A 25,494-nucleotide genomic window follows, 5' to 3' on the forward strand; every position below is an offset into this window, starting at 1 on the left:
GTTCAGCCAGGAGGGGAGCCACTTTGCCACGTGCAAGCTCTGCAGCAGAAAGCCCTGTGGGCAATGACTAACAGCCACTTAATACCACGGCTACCACGAGGCGTGAATGGTAACCAGATGCTTCTCCCTGATTAATTTCTTCAAACATTTTAAATCACACTGAACCCCCCCCCACCCGGCTTCTCCTGTAAGTAGGAAACGGGGAGAAGGGGAAGGGGGGAGTACGAAGATAGAAGAAAAATAGAGACAAGCAAAGTAAATTGAGATAAGTGATGGGAACCTGAAGAACATTAATATTTTTTTTTTAAAAGGTAGATGAGACACTACCTTCCCACCCCCAAAATATAGTGACGGTCAGTATAGGACGACATGATTTTGCATGGTCACTGTCTCAGCTGTGGATCCAATGGCATGTCTGAAGCCAGGCACCCTCATGTTTTCCAAAGCAAGTTCTAAGTGAAAAGAGCACTTGGGAGCCAGACACTAGAGTAACATAAGTTACAAAACCCCAGAGATCCCCTTCACCATGTACTGTATTTGCCTAAGTATTAGTCATTTGGGGTAGGGATTGTCCCCTACACGTCCCTATCAAGTTCCGTGTACACTTTAACACAATAAACAGCATATACAATACATTAAGTGTAATAATAATCACGTGCTAAACATTTAACTTTTTAGTTCCTTATGACAGCTCCCATCCACCTAGGGGAAACCTCACACGATGAAAACACAGGTCTCTGAGAGGATTTAAAAGTCAGCCCATACAGCTCGGCCAGCCAGTAAAATCAATGGAAGCCCTGAAGAGTCAATCAATCAAAGTGCCATTGCAATAGCCCTTTGTTAAAAACTTCTAACAGTTCGTAAAAAAACAGTCTCCCCTCACATCTCCTATCTAGTGGTCGGACGGTTGAGGAGTTATCCTATCCTGAAATACGGTAGGAAAAAAAGTCAACAAGCTCTGCCAAAAGAGTGACTTCCTTCTTTTTTTAATATCAACACAAGAAAGTCATTTGCCTTCCTGGGGCAAGGGCAGTGAGACAGTTAAACATTCTTCCTTTCAGCGGGAGATGGGCGAGATCAATTCAACCACTAGGAAAGCAAACACCTCCCTTCCCCCTCCCTCCACAACCTTCCACCCCAGATGACAGGAGCCGCTCTGGCTCAATTGTTTCCAGATGCTGCCTTCTGACAGAATGCGTGGCCAGGCCTCCGGGGGTTTTGGTTGGATGGAAATGGTGATTTTGTATTTCACCCCTGATCAGTACTGTCCTTTACAGCTTTCTAGATTCAGCTGCAATCAACCCTGTACCTCAAGGAATGTCACCTGGAACAGGCAGAAAAATGAGAAAAGTAATGACAACGTAAGGGACGAACACAGTCAACATACTATCTGTTTGGCTTCCTTCAGGAGATTATGGTCATCACAGCTACAGGATTAACTGGTCATTTATTCTCCTTCAATAGAATGAAGCACAGGTTTGACATTTGGGTCACTGGCTATTTCCTATTTCATGTAAGTCGCTGGCTCCCTGGAAGGACAAGAGCCATCTTGTTCCTTCCGCAACCCGTTTTTAACTCCTTTAAATTCTGGGACTGGTGCTGGAGGCTGGAATTTGACACAATACAGTGTGCATGACAACAACACACAATTAGTTAATGAGCATATTAAGTGCTGGCCCCCTTCCTCTGCCCCCTAATGGCTCCTACTGTACCAGTAATCCTCAGTGTTTCCACTCCTGCTGTACACTGAGCCTTCCAGTTCTCTCGGTCCTGGGAAGATGTTCTCATGTTGGATGATGATGGTTTTGATCAGCTCATTGACATGAGCCTGGCAGGAGACCTGATCGTGTCCTTCAGGCACAGACATCAGCGTGGGCCCGAAGCAGATGGCCAAGTTGTAGGGATCCATCATGTTCTCTTCACTGAACTGAGATAAACTGCAAAAGACCGGGAGAAGAGGATTAATACGAGCCAACAATACCGACACCTCCTGCTAGGGAGCCAACATCTAAATCGAGAGGTCTAGCTTTGGGTGCTCTGCTCTTTAAGCCCCTTCTGCTGGGAACGGAACGTTTTGGGTCAATAAAGGAAAAATAAGTGACTGGAATTTACTGGGGAAGGAGGAACTCCTCGACGCATCTCCCAGGATCTGACAGCCTGATCTGACACGGCTTGCATGAAAACAGATTCCTAGTGGAGATCTGTACCGAAAAACAGAGAAAACTTTGCTGCTTGCTGACATGCTGATTTCTTTACTCAATCGCTAAGGCATTTTTCCATTTCCCTAACATCCTCCTCAATCAGCACATGCAGCATTGGTAAAGAAAGAAAATGTCAGACTGTTCCTCTTTTCAATAGCTTTATTCTTCATGCAGATTGAATTTCATTGCCAGGGATTTATTTACATGCGGTCGACTCTCTGCACCCTGCTCCGATAGCAGCTGCTGCAGTAACACCTTACATCCAGTCAAGAGGCCAAGGCAGGCCTGACAGTCACTGCTGCTCCACACATCACAGCCTGCAGCACCGAACCCAGCAAGGGAGCTGGCAACCAAGGAGCCCTTCTGCTTCTTTCCATTTGCACCCTCCTTGAAACAGTTCTTTCCAAGCACAAAGGCTCCCAATAGCACAAGAATAAGCCAACGCTCACTATGGAAGCAGCCACTAGGACTTTTAGTATTCGCTACAGGGACGTATTGAAACCCTTTGAAGTTGAAAAGCAAGGCCAGTTGGAGCTAAAAACCTCCAAGGGTTTGTAGAGGTTTGGGGACTGTGTTGCTTTGAAAGGCTTTGGGGAGCTGACTTCACAAGCAGAAGCATATCCTGCTTTATGACGGCTGTTTGTAATCTCACGGCGGCCCTGGATCCAGTTCCAGAGCAAAACCTGAGCTCCTCTGCCTGACTCTGTGCTTGGTAGCGAGAGTTAGGTAGTGTATTTTCCAAACCAAACCCCTTCCCAAAGACCAAGATGTTTCTTGTTAGCAGCTTTTCCTGGAGCCCATCTGTAGGATTTACCAAGTGCAGCCAGAACATTGAGTCTCTGCACAGCAACACTTCTTTCATCTGAAAGAATTTTAACCCCAAACCTGTAATTTAAGCCTTTCAAGGCACCAGTTAATGGTTAAGCACCAAACAGAGAGCTAAGTTCTAGAACAACCCCCTTGAAAGACCCTGTTTTCCAGTTCACTTCTTAAAATAATTAAAAGCTATTAAGGCTGGAAGGAAACATCCACTTCAATGACTCCAGAAATGACATCTGTGGAATGAGAATCCCAAGGCATTGAAGAATTTCACAGCACTATTGTGGAAAGTTTCTCTTCTTGCACTGCAGAGTATCTCTTTCCTATGCAAGAGCTTGGGAGGAGGAAAAGACAGTGGTAATCTTGTGAATGTTTTTTGGTTTTCCACAGTGCAATAACAATTTCTGCAATATACCTCTACCTCAATATAACGCTGTCCTCAGGAGCCCAAAAAAAAAAAAAATCTTACTGCGTTATAGGTGAAACTGCATTATATCCAACTTGCTTTGATCCGCCGGAGTGCGCAGCCCCGCCCCCGGAGCACTGCTTTATATCCGAATTCGTGTTATATCAGGTTGCGTTATATCTGGGCAGAGATGTATATATCGGATCGGATTCAACAAATGCCCTGAACCATTTTAGTAAGGGTTTTTAAACTCGCTACCAAGTTCTACATAGGAGACTGGGCATCTCTCAGGAGCAGCTGATGTATTAGCGCCTCAAACACAGGTAACAGGACTCAAGTCTCTGAATTATTTAATGTCGATTGCCACATGAGCAGTAAAACCAAAATATTATCAATCTTATTTTAATAACCTGCTTACATAGAGAAGTCTGAAGTGCTTTACGAGTTTACATATGCAGGAATCACTTCACCCCCCCATAGAAATGCAGCCACCTCTGAGGTTGAACACATCAGCACAACAGCTCTGAGAAATCTTATTGCCCAAGCTGTTTACAAGAGTGCACAGCATTTAGGACAGAAAGAAAAATACCATCTCAATGAAAATACATAGTTAGCTACGATATTTAGATAGGATGCAAGGTGGGCAAACATTCCACTAAGCTTATCTCAAGTGAAATGGGCTCCGTAATTATCACAAAATGGAGATAGTCTTTACCATCAATCTGGGGCAGCAGTTCAATACTTAGCAGGAAGAGTGTAATCTACTGAAACAGCAGTTCCAGCTCCTGCTGCATACTGGGGGTTACTCTAGAATGTCTCCCATCCAAGCATGACCAGGCCTGGTCCGATTTAGTTTGTAGTACTGAGGATTTCACAACTTTAGGGAGTATTTTCTGCAGGCTGAGGTTGGATTTACATCACTTTCAGTTCTGCTATGAAGTCAGCCTTGGGGTTTATTTAGAGTCCTTTGCTTTTCAAGTTAGTTTTGGAAGTGCGGCTAATCCAATTAGGAGCCAAAACAATTCAACAAGCTACAGCGATTTTTATTTCGGCTTCAGAAGTCAGTGGGAGTTGCATATGCATGTCTAAACAGAGTGTGATCCCTTGAGTTTTAGGGCTATGCTTTATTTCATGAATAATGTCTGTTGCACTGTTGTGTAAGACTGGTTGTTCAATGGCCATAGCATAACTTATTAGTTAAAACCAGTAAGATTTCTCAAAGCAGTTGTAGAAATAAATTTCCCAAGCTCTACACAAACTAAACACACACTATTTCTCCAATGGGAACACGAATCCATTCTGGAAGCCGAATTTTCCTCCATTTTATTGGAGGCACAGTGAGGGCAGAAAGGGCTGCTTTGTCTAGCTAGTTTTAATGACCTGTGGGAGACAGATGAGAGAAAGGGCAAGAGGTTCCATAGCCCTCTGTAAGTTATTTATAGCTGAAACCTTAAATTGCAGTACAAGACGTTAAACCCATCATGAGGAAAAGGATGAGACATCCATCCTCCAGGTTGCCAAAATGATGCGATTAAGATGACTGAGCTTTGCAGAGCTACACCTCAGAATTCAGCTCTGAAGTATGGAAGGTTGAATCTTCTTGTACGGTCACTCCCCTGATGCAATTGGTCAACCAGACAGGAATCCACAGAGCAATGCCAACATATAATCATTGGGACAGTGCCTGGTTTTCTATTGCTTGGTTTTAGTATAACGTTTCAGGGAACTTTGGCGATGTCTAGAGGGAGGCTGCAAAATTTAGCTTCAGATCCAAAAACTTCTGGGGATGTTGTGATCCAGAATTTTGGTTCAGTCTGTTATAAAGGTGCCAGATGGGAAGGTCAGATTCAGTCTCTGCCAAAGTTTAGGATTGTACAGATCTAGTGTTTTGATTCAAGCCCAAATACTGTGTATATACCATTGATAATTTCAACATCCCCTCCCAAATGCAGTCTCCCTTTTTTTACCTGCCCCAATGTGAACATGCTGAAGGACAATACCACTGGAACACCCATTTGATGTTCTCAGCTTCCATACAGAATATATGCAGGGATGCAACATTTCCTCCTCTTAGCACCCTCAAGAGCCCCACAGCATGCAAGGAGAATAAGGCTGGGTCCCCTCTGCCAGCAGAGCTCCATGTACCCACCAGCTGGGGAGTAAGGATCTTATGCATTTTGAGCCCATCTACCCCAACAAAGATGGAGTACGCAGCATTCCCAGTTCTTGTTAGCCTGGGACCCAGCCCCTGATCCTTCATGCTGCACTTACATTAGCTTACCAGGCTAGCTCTAGTATTATGAATTTTCATTTCAAGAACTCTGTTGAGGTTGCTCAAGTTTTTTCTAGTTACCATTTTGCAATGCTGAGAGGGCCCAGCAAAAGAGATACAATAGTTAAGTAAGCAGGCTGAGAGGCAACAAACTGCTACTGGCAAAGAGAACGGCACTTGTACCCTGAACTGCTGCTCTGGATCAGAAACTGCAGAGTGTCAAATCTGCAGTCCTCTCATTCACCACATTTATACCAACCCCAACATCTATTGCAGAGCTCTGGTGCTTTCAGGGATACTCACTGACTGAGGAATGCAAAGAGGTATCTCATTACAATCAGAGTGGTTTTAGGCAAGCTCAGAAGGACCTTCCGGATGTGTAGTGCTCTTTCTTGTAAGTTATCCATTGCTGAAAGGAGGAAAGAGCACCATACAGAGTTATTATATCACCATGGTCATACCTGAAGTCACTGAATCTGCACGTCTGTGGCACACAAGGAGGTTCCCTACACTAGGGTGTAAAATATTAAAGATAGAAGCCAAGATACAGTAGCACAGAATCTTGGGGAAGAAAGGGGCTATCTGCTTCCTGTAAGGTGTATGATGTGTTCTCCAGAAATGCCTTATTGGATGATGTAATGTATGCATAACCTGTTCTGCAAAGCCCTTTATTACAAAGATACATGGTATGTGTAATCTGTCTGCAGGTTCCCTTACAGTGTGGGTGCACTGAGTGATGTCTGTTTCACTAGATCCAACACAATAGCTCATTCCAATCAGTTACAAAAGGTGGGTGTTGAACAAAAAAGTGTTTGGTCTGACTCAGAAAATAGATTACCATAGCTAAAGGGTGAGCTAAAAGCTCTGTGTGCAGCAGACGACGGAGGAAAAAAAAGTGGGCAGCATAAATCCTCAGCCTTGGAAGGATGAAGTTATTTGGGAGCAGTTTTCTTTTCATCTAATATGAATTAAGCTTTGTAAAGTCATTACTGTGAGAAGAAAACCATGAGTTGTTTCGGAAGCAGTTATCTTTGCCCCACTTCAAAGGCTGCCGCTGATGGCTATTCCACTGCCTGGACAATAGATTCATTCTTTGCTGCTGAATGATTCGGCCATAATGGGACCATTTAAACTTGGTTTCCAACAAAAAAGAAAAAGCTTTGAAATAATCCAAGCTGTTTATACCTGGACTGTGATCACTCTCACATTATACATTTAGTAGTGAGAGTCCATAAGGAATCTTCCTTGTGGTTAATGGAAGGGTTATTCAGACTGGTTAGAACACACAGCTGCTTCCCTGCTGGAAATACATGGCATGCACCAGAACAGATGTGCTGCATGTACATGGATAGACTGGGCAGGAAAATTCTGCTAGAACAGTGGGCTTCCAAGATGGCAGCTGCAAGCACGTTCTGAGTTTAGGCCTTTAAAGGAGCATTTTGTGCCAATTATTAATTTTAAAAAAAAACTACTTCTGAAGCTTTGGCTCTGAAGATGCTGTGGCCACTATCTCAAACATGCTGCTGTGGTGCAGATCCCGAAGGATCCACTTCATTCTCTTCTCAGATTCACTTTCCTAAACAGGCTCTGCCATGAGATTAAAGAATGCTGCAAAGAGAGAGTTGAGCAGTCCTCTCTGGATGATGGCTGGAGCACAGAGCCTAAAAGGGATTAGGAGAAATATTTTGGGAGGCGATGAAGATGGGATGCTCAAAAAAAGCAATCTGGGCTATGATGGAAAATAAAATCAACATTTCTGGTACAATAAAAGTTTACTCTTATTACCATAAACTGATCGTTTTGGGGGGGAATGGGGAGCAGAGGATTGGGGGGGTTGATAAAGGGTCATCTGCATTTTTTTGGAGGTCTTCTATTTAAATAGAAGACACCATTACTTCATCTACTTACTGACACAGGCAATCAGATCATGAAAGATTTCCTTCGGAAACAGAGGGTGCTCCAGCCCTCGGAAATAGAGTTTCAGAACTCCCGCTATCGAGTCCATATCATGGTCATTTTGGTCTCCAGCCAGTGGATCCTCCCCTAGTTACAACAAAAACAAGAATAAAAAAAAAGGAGGTAGGGAGGAATAGTAAGATCTTTGGTAAGCAGAGGATCTGGCTGCTCTGCTAGAAGGACATGTCTCAGCCAGAAAGAAGGATCCACGTAATCCAAAGGTTACTCCCTATTCTCCCAAAACACCGAGCAGGCAATGGGTGATTGGGAAAGTCGTCCCTTAAGTACAGCAATCAAGAAAGGTCCTTGGCAGCCATCCTCTGTGGCTGGAGATGGCTGCATGCCCCAGTCAGGCAGATAAAGGGGTTGACTTTCTCATCTGATCCCAACACATGGAGGAAGAGTCCCCCACCTATGACCACATTGGGGATGGAATTACTCCTGGAGCTGTGGTAACTTTGGGAGGCTCTGCAGTCCAGGTGTTTTTGGTTGGAGGGAACAGACAGAGCATTTCTTAACTGGGTTATAGGAAGTAGGAAACATTGCCACAAACTGCTCACATCTAATTAACTCTGTGATTCACTGTGGGGTTGCTTTGGGGCCTACACAGCAGGCCAATGCTTGTGCCAATCACTACCTTTACAAGTCTTAGAAAGAGACATGTTGTGCTGGATTGGTAGGAAAATAAAGTTTCTGGTGCAGTTAATTTGTAACTATCTATACTGTAGTTCGCCTATTACAAAAAAGAAGACACACACTGAAGGAGCTATTCCCTACAGAAATCTCCCTATCAAATATAATTAGATTTTATGATGGGGCAAACCTCAAATCGAAGCTATATATATCCATTATGTGACGGAAATTACCAAAGCTTGCCTATTACTTTAATAACCACACAGGATAATAAATGGTCCACTATGAACCAGAGCATTATCTTTGATATTAACTGCTACCAAGGGTTCTGGATTAAGTAATAAACTGCACAGACATTATTGTTAACTTCGTCAGTTCTGTATATCATCCTCTTTAGAGGGACAAGCAAAACGAAACTAAAAAAAGTAATGTTATTTTGGTGATACTGGAATAACTGGCTGTTTTCCCTGAAATGTCTGACATCTGTCCTTTACTTTAAGAAAGGTAGTCAGAGTCTGATGTTGTAAGCCCTCAACCCTACCACACATGCATTTCCTTTGTTCTCCAAGGTATTTCATTCTCAGATAAAAGACAAATGCATTGTAGTCTCAACAACATCATGGTTAGGCAGAATAAGATCACATCTCTAAAATATGTACATCTCTCTCTCTCTCCTCTCATTGATAGCAATTTGCTATGCACCCATATCTGGGATGTGGAGATATGTGAACATGAAAACTTACAATTCATGTGTCACTTGCAACATGAAATGTATGAGGAAGCAGGACCAGCCTTGTGATTTTCAGAGTCCCAAGCAAGAAGGGGGCCACAAACTGCTAGGACTGATCTGAAAGCTAACTTTTTCTCTGGTCCCACTGTGGCAGGGAAACTGGGTCAGATGTGACTTGCTGTGTCAGAGGGCCCCCAAACAGTTGCTTGTGCATAAGGCCAATCACATATGCAAGCTAAAAACCCAACAAAAGCCCTCCAAATAAGAGTAAAATGAACAGTGAGTTGAAATGGACTCTCTTACTTAGTGGTGATTAGAGTAAATGTAGTCATATTGCTTTACAAGAAATGTCAGGGGCAAGAGATCCCACCCCAGGCATGGAATAGAGTCTATTCACAAGGTGGAGGAAAACAGACTAGGTAGTTAAATCCAAGAAGGAAATGTGTGCAGTCATTAAACAATCCAACATGACAGGTGCCGAAATTCTGAATTATTATTATACGGCGATGTAGCAAGACATGAAGCATAAGATATCAAGTGACTTTATATGTTCAAGGTTAGTGAGCATTGAAAAAAATTCTCTGCCTGAAGTAATTTATGAAATGTAGAACTGTAAAAAAACCACACTACACAGGGCACAATCAGTTGTGTCCAAAATACTAAAGGTATTTTAGAATGGTAACACCTGTGATGATATGATACAGAATACACCCTCCTTACCTCTCTCAAATGCGTTTTTGATATCATTCACCTCAACCTGCGATCCAGACACTCTGAATATGCCTTCATGCTGCAGTCCTGTAAGACAATAAGAGAAACCCACAATGACAGTCAAAGATTTCAACTCAGGTCCTCATCTGGCAAAGTAATATTGCATAACCAATTTGAAAAGATGAGTTTTATTGGAAAGTGTCATTAAATGTCTTTCACCATATATCACAAACCAACAAAAACATTTTCCTATGATAACTGAAGTTTACAAATCGGCAAAGTAAGAAAAACACTGCTTGAGAACTTCGTTTGTTTTAAGAATATTTACTTGAAATATTTTGGCATGTGATGTTGACAATTTGACTTTTAACAGTTTATATAATGCTTTAACTTTTTGAATCTTAACATGTACTGTCATTAAATCATCATTTGACCTCTACATAATTTCCCACAAATGTGAAAATTCTGATACAACTTTTAAAAAATGCTTAAAGCTCATAATTTTGTGCAACTGCAAAAATTTAAAATCACCCTTAAAAATAAACATTGATATCATCTGTTGAAATTATTAAAAAAAATAATTCTGCCCAGCCTAGGCACAATCAGGGTGGGATCCCATCCATCTAAAACATTACAACCACGTCAACAAGCAGGACAGGCCAAATTCTCACACCCTTTGGAAAATCTCCTTCTGCAAAAATCTAAGAATATAACAAGGGATAAACTCCCCTTCCACACCAGGAAAAAAGTATTTACTTCCCTCCCTCACTAGAAGGAAGTACCACAAAGTACTCTACAAACTTAAACTCATATACAACCTATATATTGAATCACTTCGCCCATATACAACCTATATATTGAAGCCACTCCTTGGGCAGAACACAGCAACTTTTTATTGTTTAACAGCAACAATAGAAAATAGTTACAACAAGAAGTGAACAACTTATTCAATTGAAATTACAGAATATAACTACCACTAATGTGACTTGATATTTGGGACTCTAGGGGAGTTTTCAGGATATTCCAGTAGAGTAGTTAAGTATTATAAAATCATTAAAACTAATGGGGGCAAGTAGTTGATGGATTCCAATGGATTCCTATAAAATATCTTTGTTGGAACATGAAATATGAGCAGCAAACATTTAAAACCAACATCCTAACTTCTAAAATAATTCCAGCACAAGGAAATGGTTGTATTTATTCAAGCCTTTGGACAGGAGCAGGGAATTTGACTTTTGCAAAGCTCTATGTACTGTAGGTTTATGGCACTGTATATGTAACTAATAAGCTCTTTTGGATCATCTGTGGCCAGCTCTTCTTCTCAAATTATGGTACTATTTTAATCCCCAGGCAATGACATTCTTGTGTTATATGGCCCTTAATTATTCCTGGTATCATCAGCACACATCACATTGCACAGTGAAAATATATACCGAAATGCAGCAAACTGAGAATGAAAATGGAATCAATCCACTATCTACAAGGAAATCTTTATTCAAAAGCATCAATTCAGATGTAAGAGGTAATAACCATGTTACAGAATTTAACTTTAATGGGTTAAGCCATCAATTCTTTATAATTCTCCTTTGACATGGATTTGTACGAGAAGAGCACATGTCTCGAATCCCAAATTGTGCTTTCTTTAGCATATATTTTATTTGGTACTCCAAAAGGGAAAAAGTGGGGAGAACCTACACAATAGTTTCCAACGTGCAATAGTGATTAAAACAAAAGCAAAGTACAATTGAACCTATTCTCTGGCTCTGTTATTGGTTAGATGAAAACAAACCCCAAGCTTATTGACTAGCAGTCGTTCTTCATGCTATTATTAAATAACATTAAAAACACATACAACTTAGAATAAAATGTGTGGAAGATGTTTATCTTAAAATACTACATTTATCCTTTATCCAAGCAAATAAATCTGCACCTCAGCTCCCCTGAACGGTCACTTGAATATTGTGGGCAAGGAGAATAGCTCAGAATGTGAGGCGGGGAGAGTTGTGAGTAGGCAAGACAGATATTGGGAGGGAGGTTACATGACAAGGCAAGAGATAAAGGCACAGGAACAACTTGAACACAAAGGCCTGGTAATATTGCCCCAGTCAGAGAGATAATCTTCCAACTTCATGCAAGACTGAAGACAAGAAGCTATGGGACACACGTTGAATGAAACCTAAGGAAACTTGAACACTTCTGCAGCAGCAAAATAACTCCCCGCTGGGAAGGAAGGATACATGTAGGAGGCACTATTTAGTGCTTAGCATTCCCCACCTCAAATACCTGCAGCAGCCAATCTGTCTGCCTATGCTTAGGATAGACAATAGTGCAGCACTACTGACTCTTCCAAGTGGACAGTGGGGAGTTCTTAGTAGTGCCTGCTGTAGGATTCTAACACACACGTTCTGCACCAGGCTACTCTAAACATTCACAAGAGACTCTGCACATTGAAGAGGCCATGTGATTCACTTAAATTAGAGATGGACGGACTCAGATTATGAAACTTGGATGTGAACTTTCCTAGAGTTCAGGGGCAGGATCCAAATCGAAGTTTTCTGGTTCCTCATTATGAGTTTAAACACCCTTAAAAAACAAAAAAAGGTTTTGCCTGCCTTATTCTGTTAAGGGGCATTTGAAAAAATGATTACTGTGTCATCTGTAAACTTACCATGTCTGCTAATGAATCGTATGCAGCTCTCCACCACAAGGGGAATGGCTTGGCTGGAGTCCTGAGCAACCAAGGGAGAAAATTAAAACAAATAGTCAAGCACAGAGCTGACTGAAAAATAAAAAACAACTCTGAAATCCACAAGCAAAACTTCATGGAGCAATACACCTTCTGCCAGGGATTGGGAACAGAGCTGTCCACAGGGCCCGAAGCAGAGTCTCTGAAGGAGGTACTATTTGGTTTGTGAATTATTCTAGAGACATAACACTGCCTTTTGCAGAGATGGTAACTGCCATCCCAAGCTATACAGGAATAAATATATCTATGTGCAATGAAAAAGCACCAAGTCAAAACCAAGGATCACCAATTCTGATCTGGACTCAGTGTAGAAGACCGTTATTGGGCTGCACTAACATCTTTAGGGCACAGCTCCATGCAATGCCTCTGGAAGCAGCAATGTTATAGTACCAATGGTGTCATACGAGCTACCTGTGGCTGGCCAGCTTTGCCAACATCATGCTTTGAGAAGGCCAGTTGGTGCTGCTGTAATGACTAACTCTGCACAACACCTGTGCTCAACTGGTGCACAAGGTGCCAGGGAAGGAAAAGGAGAGAAAACCTACTATGCCCTTCCTTCATCTCGTGCAGCGCATGCCCACACAAAGTTGTGGCCCTCTGGCCGAGTCCATATTTGTACATTTTTCAGATTGATTTCCATATATCCCAAACATGACAAATTTTGGTTTTGCAGAACAAGTTCCTGACATTTTATTGCAGAAACATTTTAGATGTCATATGCTCACTGACCTTTGGGCTAAGCACTGAGTACTGTAAAAATACCAGTTCACAATGACAGCTTGGAGTGCAGGCTGTTCTTTGGGCCAGGGCCAGAACACAGTAAATGACACTTTCTAGCTTGCCAATTTCCACCATAAGCAATTCAGTGATGAAGTTGTGTAACAGGCGAACAGTTCAATGCACTTCTTTAGCCCGTCTTCAGAGGATCACAAGATACTTTGCAAACAATTTGATTTCAGCAATATCTGTGAGATAGTGTATTACTGTTCCCATTTTAGGAAAGAGTCAACTAAGGCACAGAGGTTAAGTGACTTAATTGAATATATATTTTTAAAAGGTTTAGTGATTTTCCTTTTAGTGGCCTGTAGAATTCCTTTAATTCATAGATTCCAAGGCCAGAAGGGACCATTGTGATCATCTAGTCTGACCTCCTGTATAACCCAGGCCAGGGAACTTCCCCAAAGTAATTCCCAGAGCAGATCTTTTAGGAAAACATCAAATGTAATTTTGTAATTAACAATTTTCCCTCCTCATTATCTGGATTGCACTAGCTTTCTGCAAGCTGTATAAGAGGACACTTTGCAATACAACAGTGCTTTGAAACACTATGGGAACCTGCAGCTTACTTGGCGAATGACAAAGAGTTTATTAAATAATCATCCAAATAGCACCACAGATTTACACAACTCATTTCAGAGAAGCACCAAATGAACTTTAGAGAGAAAAAACACACTCTGTCCTCAAAGAGATAATTTCTGAACGACGTGCAATTTAAATTGGTAGGTCACACTCAAAAGAGTCACACACAAGTGATTTCATGTGGATTATTTGAGGCACAGAGGCACTCATTTTTCCAAACTGATTAGTTTTTAGGTTTTCAAGTCACAGGGTATAGTATGTCATCTCCAATCAAGTACAGAATACATTGTGAGCCCTCAAACACTACTGTGAATGGCCATTAATAAACAGACATGCAGCTATTTCACTTCCTGTTGAAAGAGTCTGTTACTAGTGTGTAAACAAAGCAACAATCTCCACAACAGATGAGTTCAGGATATTCAAAAGATCCAGCTCTGCATAGGAGAGCCTGCAAACAACTTGAAATGCAAATTCTCTAAATAAGGATTCAGATTTTTATTCAATTTATATAGCTTTTATTCACGGCAGATATTTCTACAAACTCTCCCCTGCTCTCCAGCATCCCAAAATAACTACGACTATACCTTTCATCTAGCTGCAGCACAGCAGCCTACATACTAAATTATGATAAAGCCAAAAATCTTGAGATGCAACATGGAAAGTGGGTTTTCAAAAATCAGCATACTGGATTTTAAACATAGCTTATAATCATTGCTCAGAATATAGCAAGGGACATATCGTGCCTACAATTTCCTAAATAGGAAAGAAAAATGTAAAATACAGTCTGCCTTTCCCTCAAACTACCAACCTACTAACAAGACGCGCATGGTGCTGGCTATCCTGCTATATACAATGCCTTCTAACAGCAATTGCGACCTACTTTCTGGCTAATGAAAAGTGTCAGCAGACAGATTCTGTAAGCTATTGCTCAAGAATGAAAAAGGGACCAAAGGAGGAGCAGATGAAATGATGTTTCAAGTCAAATCTTCTCTCTATTGGATGTGAAAAATTTTTTCCAGCTCCTTCCTATCCCAGGATAACCTGATCTAGTTCCTTTGTTATTAAAATGTCATAGTTTAAAAGGCAATAAGTCATCCACTATGGACAGAAAAGAAAGCATCCTTAGAATTCCTTGGAGTCCCTTTTATTATGAAAGGTATGGCCAGCATGCAGTTACAACTTTATTTAATAGAAATGTGAATTTAAAAGAGTACGAATAGCAGTACAAATATATGTCATCAGGAGACAATGGACTATGAACTTTAGTGCAGCAGTTTATGTAGGCTGCTAGTGGGTAATGATGTCACAGACAAGCAGGTCTGATAGTTCCACCCATAGAAGACAGTGATACAAGCACACACACCTGTCATGGGTGAAGATAAACTAAAAGGAGGATAAATACATTGCCCTATTCTGTCACAAGTTAAGATTGAAAGTATACTCTTCAACAAGAGTATCTCTCATATGAGCCATATAACTAACATACCTATTGTTCTTCAGGAAGACTACTACAGGGCAGAGTCTAACGATGCCATATGATGAGTAGGAAGATGGTAGCATGGCTCAAGAAGCAGCTGAGAGTCAGGCAGCTTGGGTTCTATTCCAAGCTCTTCCAGACACTATGTGGCATGCGGGGGAAAATCACTTACGGTCTGTGACTCAGTTTCCCCATATGTAAAATGGGGATAATACTATCCAATGTCACACGAATACTCAACTCACTAATGTTTGCCAAATGCTTTGAGCCCCTCTGATGGAAGGCTCTATAGAAGGGCAAGTACTATTATAACTTAAGTTATTGAGCTGATTCAGTACCAGCCTTTAACCAAAATTGTTCAGTAATTGGGAATGCCTGAGCTCCAAGTCATATAGCCATAGAACCATAGAATATCAGGGTTGGAAGGGACCTCAGATGGTCATCTAGTCCAACCCCCTGTTCAAAGCAGGACCAATCCCCTGACAGATTTTTGCCCCAGATCCTTAAATGGTCCCCTCAAGGACTGAACTCACAATCCTGAGTTTAGCAGGCAAATGCTCAAACCACTGAGCTATCCCACACGCCCAAATATCATCCTTCCAATATCATTATTTATTGTTGGTTTAGTATGGACAATCCACTCAACACTGTACAAAACACAAAGATCAGTCCTGATTTCCAAGTTGCCATTAATTTTAATGGAAGATGCGTGTCAAAAACTGACAGATGGCTTTGAATATCTCAACCAATGCCTGTCCAGAAGAAGTTACAGCCTCAGAATATAGGACTGCATCCAACTTGTATGGAATTCTAGACACCAGATCTTTCTCAAAAATACCAAAAAAAACATAAAAATGAAGTTTGTTATTGCCCAAAAAGGTGACTGCAAAAGGTATATGGAAGGTTTTTACCATTTCAGTTCTTACATTCCCAAACACTCAAAAAGAACATACAAAAAAGCTCTATGCAAGAGAGAGAGACAAAAATAACCCCCCATCCCCACACACAGAGTTGCATGCTTCAATGAGTTCTTTATTACCTGCTTCCTTATAGTAGAGCTGCGTCTGCCACTGATCAGAAGCCCAGAACGGATCATCGGTTGAAGATGGAGAGGAAAGAACACAGGCAAATGTCAAGGTGACCACTGACAACCAAAATACTTGCTTGTATGGTATTTCAAAAACTGCACTCAGTCTTGGTGGGGAAAGGACCCAGATGTGGGAAACAATTTCAATGATCTACACTCTGTCAGTTCACAGGAACTTTGGAAAGACTAAGTGATTTAATATAAAAGCACGGTAATCCTGAAACTGGAACAGGGGAGCCCATTGCCTTAACACAAGCCTGTACTTAACCTCTTCCTTCCAACCATATGAAAATCCAGTATATAAACCCCTTCACTCTAAATCAAGTTGGTTATAATTTTCAGAGAGCACCTCTCCAAAGTAGGTCCATTGTACTGGATGATTTAAAGCCACAGGGAGAGGGGGAGAAAAAAGTAAATTGGTTTCCCTCTGTGCTGTTAATATAAGCATATTAATGCATTCTTTATAATAACCTGTGATAAAAAAATAAAAAATGGACACCAAATTAAACCATTTCCAAATAACAAGATCATGATTACAAATGGCTTCATAATTATTGTTTATGCAGGCGGATATTAGTGCCTGATCTGAAGGAGGTCTGAGCCTGCTCTGCTGAAAGTCCTTCCTTTTATATTATTTCTGGGGTTTAGAAATTTAGTTTTCTGTAAAACTGAATCATGGGAGATAAGGATAGAGAAAGCCTAATGGATCATTCAGCCCAACTGCCTGCCAGGACAGTTGACTGCGGAATTCTAAGTATGTCAATTTTATTGTGTTTAAGAATCACAATTATAGCGTTCATTTTGCAGATTTTTTTTTTTTTTTTTTTTTTTTTTTTTTTAAAAGAATGAGCTGTAGCGAGAAAGCAAGAAAGCAGATTTCATGAGCTGTCACAGGCAGTGAGGTATATTTTAGACTATTGGTGAAAATGATTCTGATATTTAAAGTTGTTTCACAATGAATAATATTTTATTATTACAGATGTCAGACCCTAATTAGGACCTGTCAGCTCTGCTTTACTGTGAGGAATGGGGAAAATGGAGTAAGGATTTCAGATCTGCAGTAATCACCCTCACTTTAAGAAGCCAGCGTGCTGCACAATCCCTGTGGCCAACACAGCCCCCAAAAACAAATTCAGAGTCACAGAACTGTTACATTTCACAGAAAGCCCCCCACCCCTCATGATGAGAGGCTGAGTTTCACATATTTGGTGACTTCTACGGCACCGTGATTGATACTTGGCCTCAGTTACAGCAAAATATTTATTCTTCATGGCCTCTCTGTGCTGCAATCCAATTCCATGTCAGGCCAGATGAGGTCAGCAGGGCAAGGAGAAGAAAACGCCTCTATGACCATTCTCTTCCCCCGCCCCCACCCTCCTATTAAGCAATCACAAGCACTTCAAGATGCTGCTTGTCTCTTCCCCCTCCCCCCACACACGTGGATAAATCCTGAAGAGTCCAGGGCCCCATCTAGGTTAGAAAAACGAGGTGTGTTTAGCAATATGGTGTTCGTGAACTTGGACGTCATTTAGTATCTAGAGCAGACAAAGGCAATGGTGCTTAAAGATGTGTTGCTTAACAGGAAATTCGCAAACCCCACCTCATCTTCCTAATCTACACAGGTCCTGAATTGGTGACTGACTCCTTTTGTCAGCTGTCTTTTTGGAAGAGGCTCTTTTTTAAACAATGTTTATTTGAGCCACACCTACCTTGCAAGGGAGCAATCAGTCCTTTGACCTGTTAGGGAGACAAAGAAAGAAATATAAAGGCTTGCACCAGAGAACAGAAATGGGAAAACGCTTTTGACCGACATGCGGACCTTAATTTGGAAGCAGGGGAGCGTGGGGAAGGGAGAACAACAGCTTTAAGGAGTGACAATGTGGCTGCTTCCCCCAAGAACTGCTGCTATTAAGATCATGTGAGCCCATCCCCGTTGGCAAGGCTACTCTGTGGCTGACCAGGAAATGCAGAAACCAGCTTCGGCTGCCTGAGGACTCTCTCTCTGGAAAGCATTGTATCTGAAAATTGGTTCCCGTGCACTCTAATTGTTGACTTTCACTGCCAAAAAACTAGCCTTCTCAACCTCTCCCTCCTCCTCCTTCCCAAGGGAGCTGGGGAGAGGGTTGTCAGGGAGGGGGGAGGAGGAGAGAGATTATACTTTATGAAACCACTTAGGAAGATTGAAAACATTCTCTGATTTGTTAGCCCACAGGCTTGACGTGCTAGCATTTAGCTATTTCAGGAGGCAGAGCTTTAATGATATTTTCCGCAATCATATTTGCAAAATCGTTCCATTAACTTTCATTCTGTTCGCAATTTGGGGACCAAGCTACCATGGCTGCTGCTGAGACAGGCAGCATTTTAAAATAGCACAGTAAGGAAAAAAGGAGACAATATTTGGCGAGTACCTTTGATAACCCAACATTCCAGGCCAGATCCTCAGGTGGCGTAAATCAACATCACAGCTATGCTGATTTACACCAGCTAAGGATGAGGCTCTCCTTTCCCCTCCAGAGTTTAATGCCTCCCTGAACCTGGGTAGAAGAGAGTGAATGAAAAGGGCTAATTGTTGATTGCTGAGAATCAATAGAACACTTTGTGAGCAGCCACTTTCCCCTCCCTGCGTAAAAGCTCATTTAACCAAAATGGTGCATAATTTATAAAAATGTTATTCACAACCAGAGTTCCTAACCATCTGTCCCACTGCCATCACGGAATATTCATACATATAAATTACACGGCTGTGGCAACATCAAGAGGCTCTTACATTACAGTGACAAATGTAGACAGTCAGAGACATAATTACTTGTCGAAAGGAAGACCTGCTGGTATTTTTATTACCAGAACTTGTCATCTTTAGATTAAGGTAATTTGCAAGAGGAGTGATAAAATGTAACCTAAAGGAAAAAAACAAAAAAATAGAAACATGTACTCCCCAGTGTCTGGAGAGATGCAGCTGCACATTGCATTTCAGTGGGCAAAACTTCCTAGAGAGAGACTGACGCAGTGCGTGAAAGGTTTTAGTATACCCACTCCCAGTTAAGTGACATTTTATAAATGGGGCTAGATGCTGAGCACCCAACTCTGTTTATCCCATTGATTTCCTTGCTTTGGATTGGAGGCATAATGCACCTCCGTTTCCTTTGATTTCACATATAACAGCAGGTTTTGTGTGTGCGATTTTTTTTTGTTTTTGTTTTTTTTAAAGTGGCTCTTGCTCACTCTGACATGCACCAGATCCCTTCACAAGCTCAGCTCCAAAGAAGTTTAAGCATTGCAAAGCAACCACAAACAGCAGGGGCCTCTAAATCTAGAGAGAGACAACCAACACATTAAACATTCCTCTTGCTCCTGCCTTCTGCCCCTCAGCTTGAGATCGGTTCAAGGGGCAGGTAGGTTAAGAGGAAAGAGGTCATGGTATGCAGGGGTCAGCTATGAACCAGGAATGTGATTAGTCACAGGGGCAGGTTGGGTGTCATTTGGAGATGCTTAGAGACAGAGGAAAAATGCTTTAAGGAAACAGCGTTTCTGATTCCCCTTCCTAGGACAGTTGTCGAGAGACAAGGGAATCTTAATATCCTTTCCTCACTTCCTACAGGTTTGGTCTGATTAACATGAAGCTCTTTTTTTTGTTGGGGGGGTGGGGGAGAAAACATTTTTATCCTGAAAGCAAACACTTTACAACCTGCGCGCTGTTTAAATTCTCATCCAGAAGACAACTTGCGCACTATAAACTTTGTGGCCTTCAATTCAGATACCTAGCAAAGAGGAGCAGGCCCTGCTATCATGTAAATGTAAGGTTCTAGGAGTCAGACTAGACATTGAGACTGCCAATCCATCCTCTCTGCAAATGCTGGCGGGGGAGGTTTGCATGAAGACATGGATGCATTGCTTGAGGTGTGTGTTTGGCCAGCAGTGGTGGGAACATTCAATCTTGACAGCTGCTTCGAGCCAAGTAGATGCGGGGGCAACACATTCTGTCTGCTCTGAAATTTCTATTTCCACGAATAAAGGTCATGTTCTGCATTAGCCTGGTTTGGATTGAACCTACAGAGGTGAAAAGCAGCTCATCTACCATGCAAACAAACCTTTCTACCACCCTAATGAGGCAATGCTTCTAAGATCAGCAGTAAACAGTAAATCACAAGATTTACCTCTGTTCAGATTATTAATGGGGGGGAAGGGGGCCCTGAGCGGGCACATGCTTCATTTAAACGAATAGACGAGGCACATTAGTACCTCATTAAGCATTTGCATTTGCCTTTCACAATTACTCAAGCACCCATAGAGTGCTGCACCAAGTAAGCCGGAAAAAATACATTCATAAAACATGAAGATGTCCGCTTAGCATTGGTAATCTAGGACAGTTACGCTCAGTCAGCTGACTAATTTAATAACTATAGATGACTGTCTAATGCAGTGACAAGCAGGTCCCAGACTCACTTTCTCCCAGTGTCTTCTGAAGAAGGTCATGCTTGGCCTGGAGCTTAGTAATCAGGTTCCTGCCTTCCAGGTACTCCTTCATTTTCTGTTGGGGTGAAAGAGAAAAGCGAGACCATCAAGGGGGTGTTTATTTCTCAGATGACCACCTTTGGTCTGCTGGACTCTGCATACAGTTGTGAACTCTATAGCGAGAAGGATGAAATAAATCTACAGACATATATCAGAGTCTCAGTCCATACCCCAGCAATCTGCCATCTCATTTCTCTTGCCCCAGTCTAGATACGGACTGACTCACAACTGAATGCTTGGCATGTCTGAGACATCTAAGTGGCCGTCTTACGCCCTGCTCTCCAGACAGAGAGAGGGACAGAAATGCACTTTCATCACGTCACCGACAACTGAATGAACAATCTGTTTTAACAAACTAAAAGGCTGCTACTGTGCTTATTCTCTCACTTAACCTCTCTCACCCCACTTTACTCGTCAGATACTGCATCTGCCTCTATTCTGGATACACAATAAGGAAAGGAAAAAACCCAACAAAGATGACATTTGCTCTGCTCATCTCAAGCTAAAATATCACAGATCGTTCTCTATTTGTTTCTCTTGAGGTGGCTAGGTTTTCCCAGCTCTTCAGAAGAGATTTATAAACCGTTTCATCCCTTATTCTGGAGGAGAATACATTTTTCTTCATTGCTAACATGCTGCAAGTGTACAGAGTGCTGTATAGAAGATCAGTGTCAAGTTTACAGTTGGAACAGGTTAAGCATTTATAATCTTTTGCTCAAATATTAGTGATGAACACAATTTTATCGTATAATACACTACAACATTTCAAAAATGGAACCAATAGAAAGCGAGTTCAAGTGAAGCAATATCCTATGATAAATTATTCCAACTCTTGTCCTCATCTTACCTCATTTCTATCCACTGTCTTTCACTCTAGCTTTGTAGTGTCAAATTTAGACTAAGCTCCTTGAAATACACAGGGGGTCTTAATTTAAAGTGCTATTTTCCTCAGTTGGTCTTGCGTGGGTCATAACAATGGGCACGCTATAAATATATTTAAAGGGTGAGAAGAATCATGGAACAGGATATATAGACCATATCAAGGGAAAGTAAAACTATTGAGGATCCCAGAAGCCCCAAGTTGTGGGTCCGCTGACTGTTCGTTTCTAGAGACAAGTCATTCACAAAGAAGATTGGCATGTGGGTTTTAATTAGTGGTCAAAAATCAGGATGCTGCTCCTGACTCTGAACTGGAGTAGGAATTTCATCAAAACTAAGTCTCTTGGGAGACTCGCAGCACACAACCGGCTTTGTTGAGGGCTGGTACATCAACAGCTTTGGTCCTGGATAAAAGCAGTGAGTGGCAAAATACATTAAAAATTAAGGTTAACCAAACATTCCAGAACCTTCAAAAGAACCTTGTACCAAAGTTTAGTGCTGACTGGAGATTTCCTCCCAGAATCTGTCCAAATTGATTCCAAGCATAGGCTGCTTCTTGCATTCTAATTTTTTTTTTTTTTTAAACCCTGAAAGAGTCGCATCCATCTATTCAGATCTAGACAATTTCACTCAAGTTTTGACAGACCAGGTTGGGGTTTCGTCCCTGCGTACCTCATGCAAAACGGCCAAATGATATTGCATTTTATGCTCCAGGGAGTTGGGATGGGAGATAAGTCTGATTCTGAAAGGTGTTGAGCTCCCTCAACTCTGACAGAAGTCAAGGAGAGCTGAATAGGCGCAAAACATTACAAGATGTGGCCAATGGGTAAATCAAAAGTTTAAAGACCCACAAATAAACTTGCTTCCCCAGAGACCTACGCTTCTTTCTGAAGTATAGACAGAGTAAGACTATGTCATTCTTGCTTTACTTCTGTATTCACTATCTCCTGGCACCTTCTGACATAATTATAATGAACACCCAGTAGAAACTGGATTTTCATTGTTATTCAGGTCAAAAACCAAATGCAGGTGTTTTCCTTTGTCCAACGTATAGTTTATTGGTTTTATTTTTATATTTGTAATTATTGTTGTGGTGAGGCGGGGAGGAGGGAATTGGGTCAGAGGCTTTTTACATTTCAACTTACAGCAAGGAACTAAGCTGTATATTTGAAAAAATAAAGTGAATTCAAAATTTCCCACCAGGATTACTAGTTTGCTTCCCCCACCCCTTACCCCGCAGCTTAAAAAAAAAAACCTATGTTTTGTTCTGGGAAGAGATACCGGATTGGCAACACTACATACTGAACTCCTATTTTTCCATGGACCAAGTACACAAAGGACAACGGCAAGCCAACGTTTGCTCACACTGGCCTGTGAAGATACCATTCCCCTCAGGGAGGGACCACCTCTAGGTGTAAGGACCATTCAGTCTCCATGACCTCTTCGCTTCTTGACCTCTAGGCTGAGAGAGCCAACAAGAGCGCTAATCCATTATGTGGGGTGGTTTGCATGTCCACTAGGAGCTGAAATGAAAGCACCCAAGAGCTACAGATTTTAAACTACCACCATTCTGGATGACAGCAGAATCAGTGACATGGCTGTGATATGTTCTCCCCCACTACCAATCCACTGAGCCATCTGGTTCCCCCACAGCTGATGTGACAGTTCTATTCCTTCTAGTTAGGCAGAACATTGGAAATGTGTACACATTTTTTGGCATATGGAACACAAAAGAAAAACCAACAAATCAAACACACCTTCTTTTAATTCCATAATATAAAACTAAAGTGTGTAATGAAGTTTCATCTTTGTTCTTGTGACAAAATGCTTCAGTTACTGTCTCATGGTTTATGAACCACCTTGATGGAATTGCATTATTGTATTTCTTGGGTGCATCTCTTTGCATATTGATGAAGAATGTAGAAGAATGCCATTTGTAGGGAGGCACAGATAGTATTAAAGAATCACTGACTCCTAATGGCAAAATTGATAAATATCCTCGTTAGACACAATTCTGCTTTAACACGCAATTTTCGCCTCTTTATCCTATTTATTATTCAGCTAAGGATATTAAATACTGATATGGATAGGCCACACAGACGGTTATTTGCATGAAAATAGGATCCGTTTCTCTCTGAAATTCTATCTGGTCTTCTGCTTATTCCTTACTTAATGCCAGGCTCTTAACCGTCTGGTATCAGCATTCTTCATACCAGCTAATTATGATATTACCTAACACATTATATATTAAATTAGCAGTACAAGTTCATGACTTTCTAATAGACAAACACTGTTTGCATGAGAGTATCTCCAGTTACCAAACAAACACACCACACAGAACACTGTGGTCAAAGGGAATGAGAAAAACTCCTGAACAAACCATCTAAAGCCCTCTGTAACGAATGGATTTTAAGAAACATCTCCCATGAAACATCAGCAGATCTTGGGGGAGGGTGGGGAGGGGGAGACTTAAAATAATGAGAAATTGAAGATCAAAATGAAGATTCAGTCTGTCTGTAAAGTCAGTCACTGAGATGTGGGAGAACAAGATGCCAAAGCATTCCTTGGCTAAGTTGTGCAGTGATTAGAGAAACCTTTTGTTGCAGGACTGGTCAGAGGTCACTGGTTTACTTCCTGCTGTCAGTCAAGATCCCATTAAAACAAATAACCATTTGATGAGGTACGAGATTGCCCTGCTGGATCCCATTTGACCATGAATCCTTGCTCCTGAAGAGCTGCACATAGACACTCAGACTTTAAGGCCAGAAGGGACCATCATGATCTATGTATATATGCCACATATATCTGCCATACAGAGGTCTATGAAATGAGGAGAAAGGTGTCCTTCCTTTACACAGGTCTGTTCTGTACCTTGAAACATCTACATATTTTGGTTCTCCTTCTCCTCTAACAGTACTGTATCCACCATGGCTTTGTCCTAGTTCTCATTGCTAGTCACACCCACTCTTGTAATAGACCCATAACCTCTGGCTGAGCTATTGAAGTCCTCAAATGAGGATTTAAAGACTTCAGGTTATAAAGAATCCACCGTTTACACTAGTTTAAACCTCAAGTGACCAGTGCCCCATGCTGTGGAGAAGGCAGACAGGCCACAATCTGAAAGAACAGCTTTAAAAACAGCCATACTATCTAAGGCATGCAATTAAAGCAGAGCTGAAGGTGGCCTGCACTTGATGGATATTTCTGTAAAACCCAGGGTGCTCCATATGCAACACCGGAGGTGCCATCTCATGAAGGAAACAAAACTTTTCTCCTGGCCAACTGAGGTCATTACAATAACTTATGAGTAAAGGAGGTGGGGTTTAGCTCCAGCCTCATGGCTAAAGCAGAATTTGAGCAATGCTACCTGAAAATTCCCCCTTGCAATATGACACACTCATCACTATTTAGGATAGCAAGTGATGAATGTCACATACTACCCTAAATCCGCGTGGTGCCACGCTGAACTGCCTTGTTTTATTTCAGAGGTGGCCGCACTTCAGAGGCGAGAAAAGATTCCTGTATATAGAGCTTATCAAACACTCAGGGTTCCAGAGAAATACATGATGCGTTTCTCTGACATTTATTCTTGTCTCTGAGGCTGTGAGGTGTCTCTGTGAGTTACATTAGGAACACTGTGCCCAATGCAGAGTTCTCCTATTGCTGCTACAAAGAAAACAATGGTTTCTACTGACTACTGGTATTT

The 25,494-nt window shown here is 41.6% G+C and overlaps 1 protein-coding gene across 4 annotated transcripts in view; it reads right to left on the bottom strand.

Annotated features, from left to right (window-relative positions):
• The window catches only part of SRGAP2 (SLIT-ROBO Rho GTPase activating protein 2), a 203,406-nt gene that overhangs the window by 22,785 nt on the left and 155,127 nt on the right, over positions 1-25,494 (bottom strand). For all 4 annotated transcript variants that reach the window (XM_034767147.1, XM_034767146.1, XM_034767148.1 and 1 more), the window contains 8 exons: positions 20,841-20,925; positions 18,107-18,134; positions 16,350-16,380; positions 12,397-12,457; positions 9,738-9,815; positions 7,607-7,741; positions 6,002-6,107; positions 1,713-1,937 (listed from right to left, as the gene is read on the bottom strand). In XM_034767147.1, coding sequence (XP_034623038.1) covers positions 1,713-1,937; positions 6,002-6,107; positions 7,607-7,741; positions 9,738-9,815; positions 12,397-12,457; positions 16,350-16,380; positions 18,107-18,134; positions 20,841-20,925 — 749 coding nt within the window. The remainder of the gene's footprint in view (positions 1-1,712; positions 1,938-6,001; positions 6,108-7,606; positions 7,742-9,737; positions 9,816-12,396; positions 12,458-16,349; positions 16,381-18,106; positions 18,135-20,840; positions 20,926-25,494) is intronic.

The sequence above is a fragment of the Trachemys scripta genome, chromosome 4, assembly GCF_013100865.1.
Source record: "Trachemys scripta elegans isolate TJP31775 chromosome 4, CAS_Tse_1.0, whole genome shotgun sequence".
NCBI classification, from domain to species: Eukaryota; Metazoa; Chordata; order Testudines; family Emydidae; genus Trachemys; species Trachemys scripta.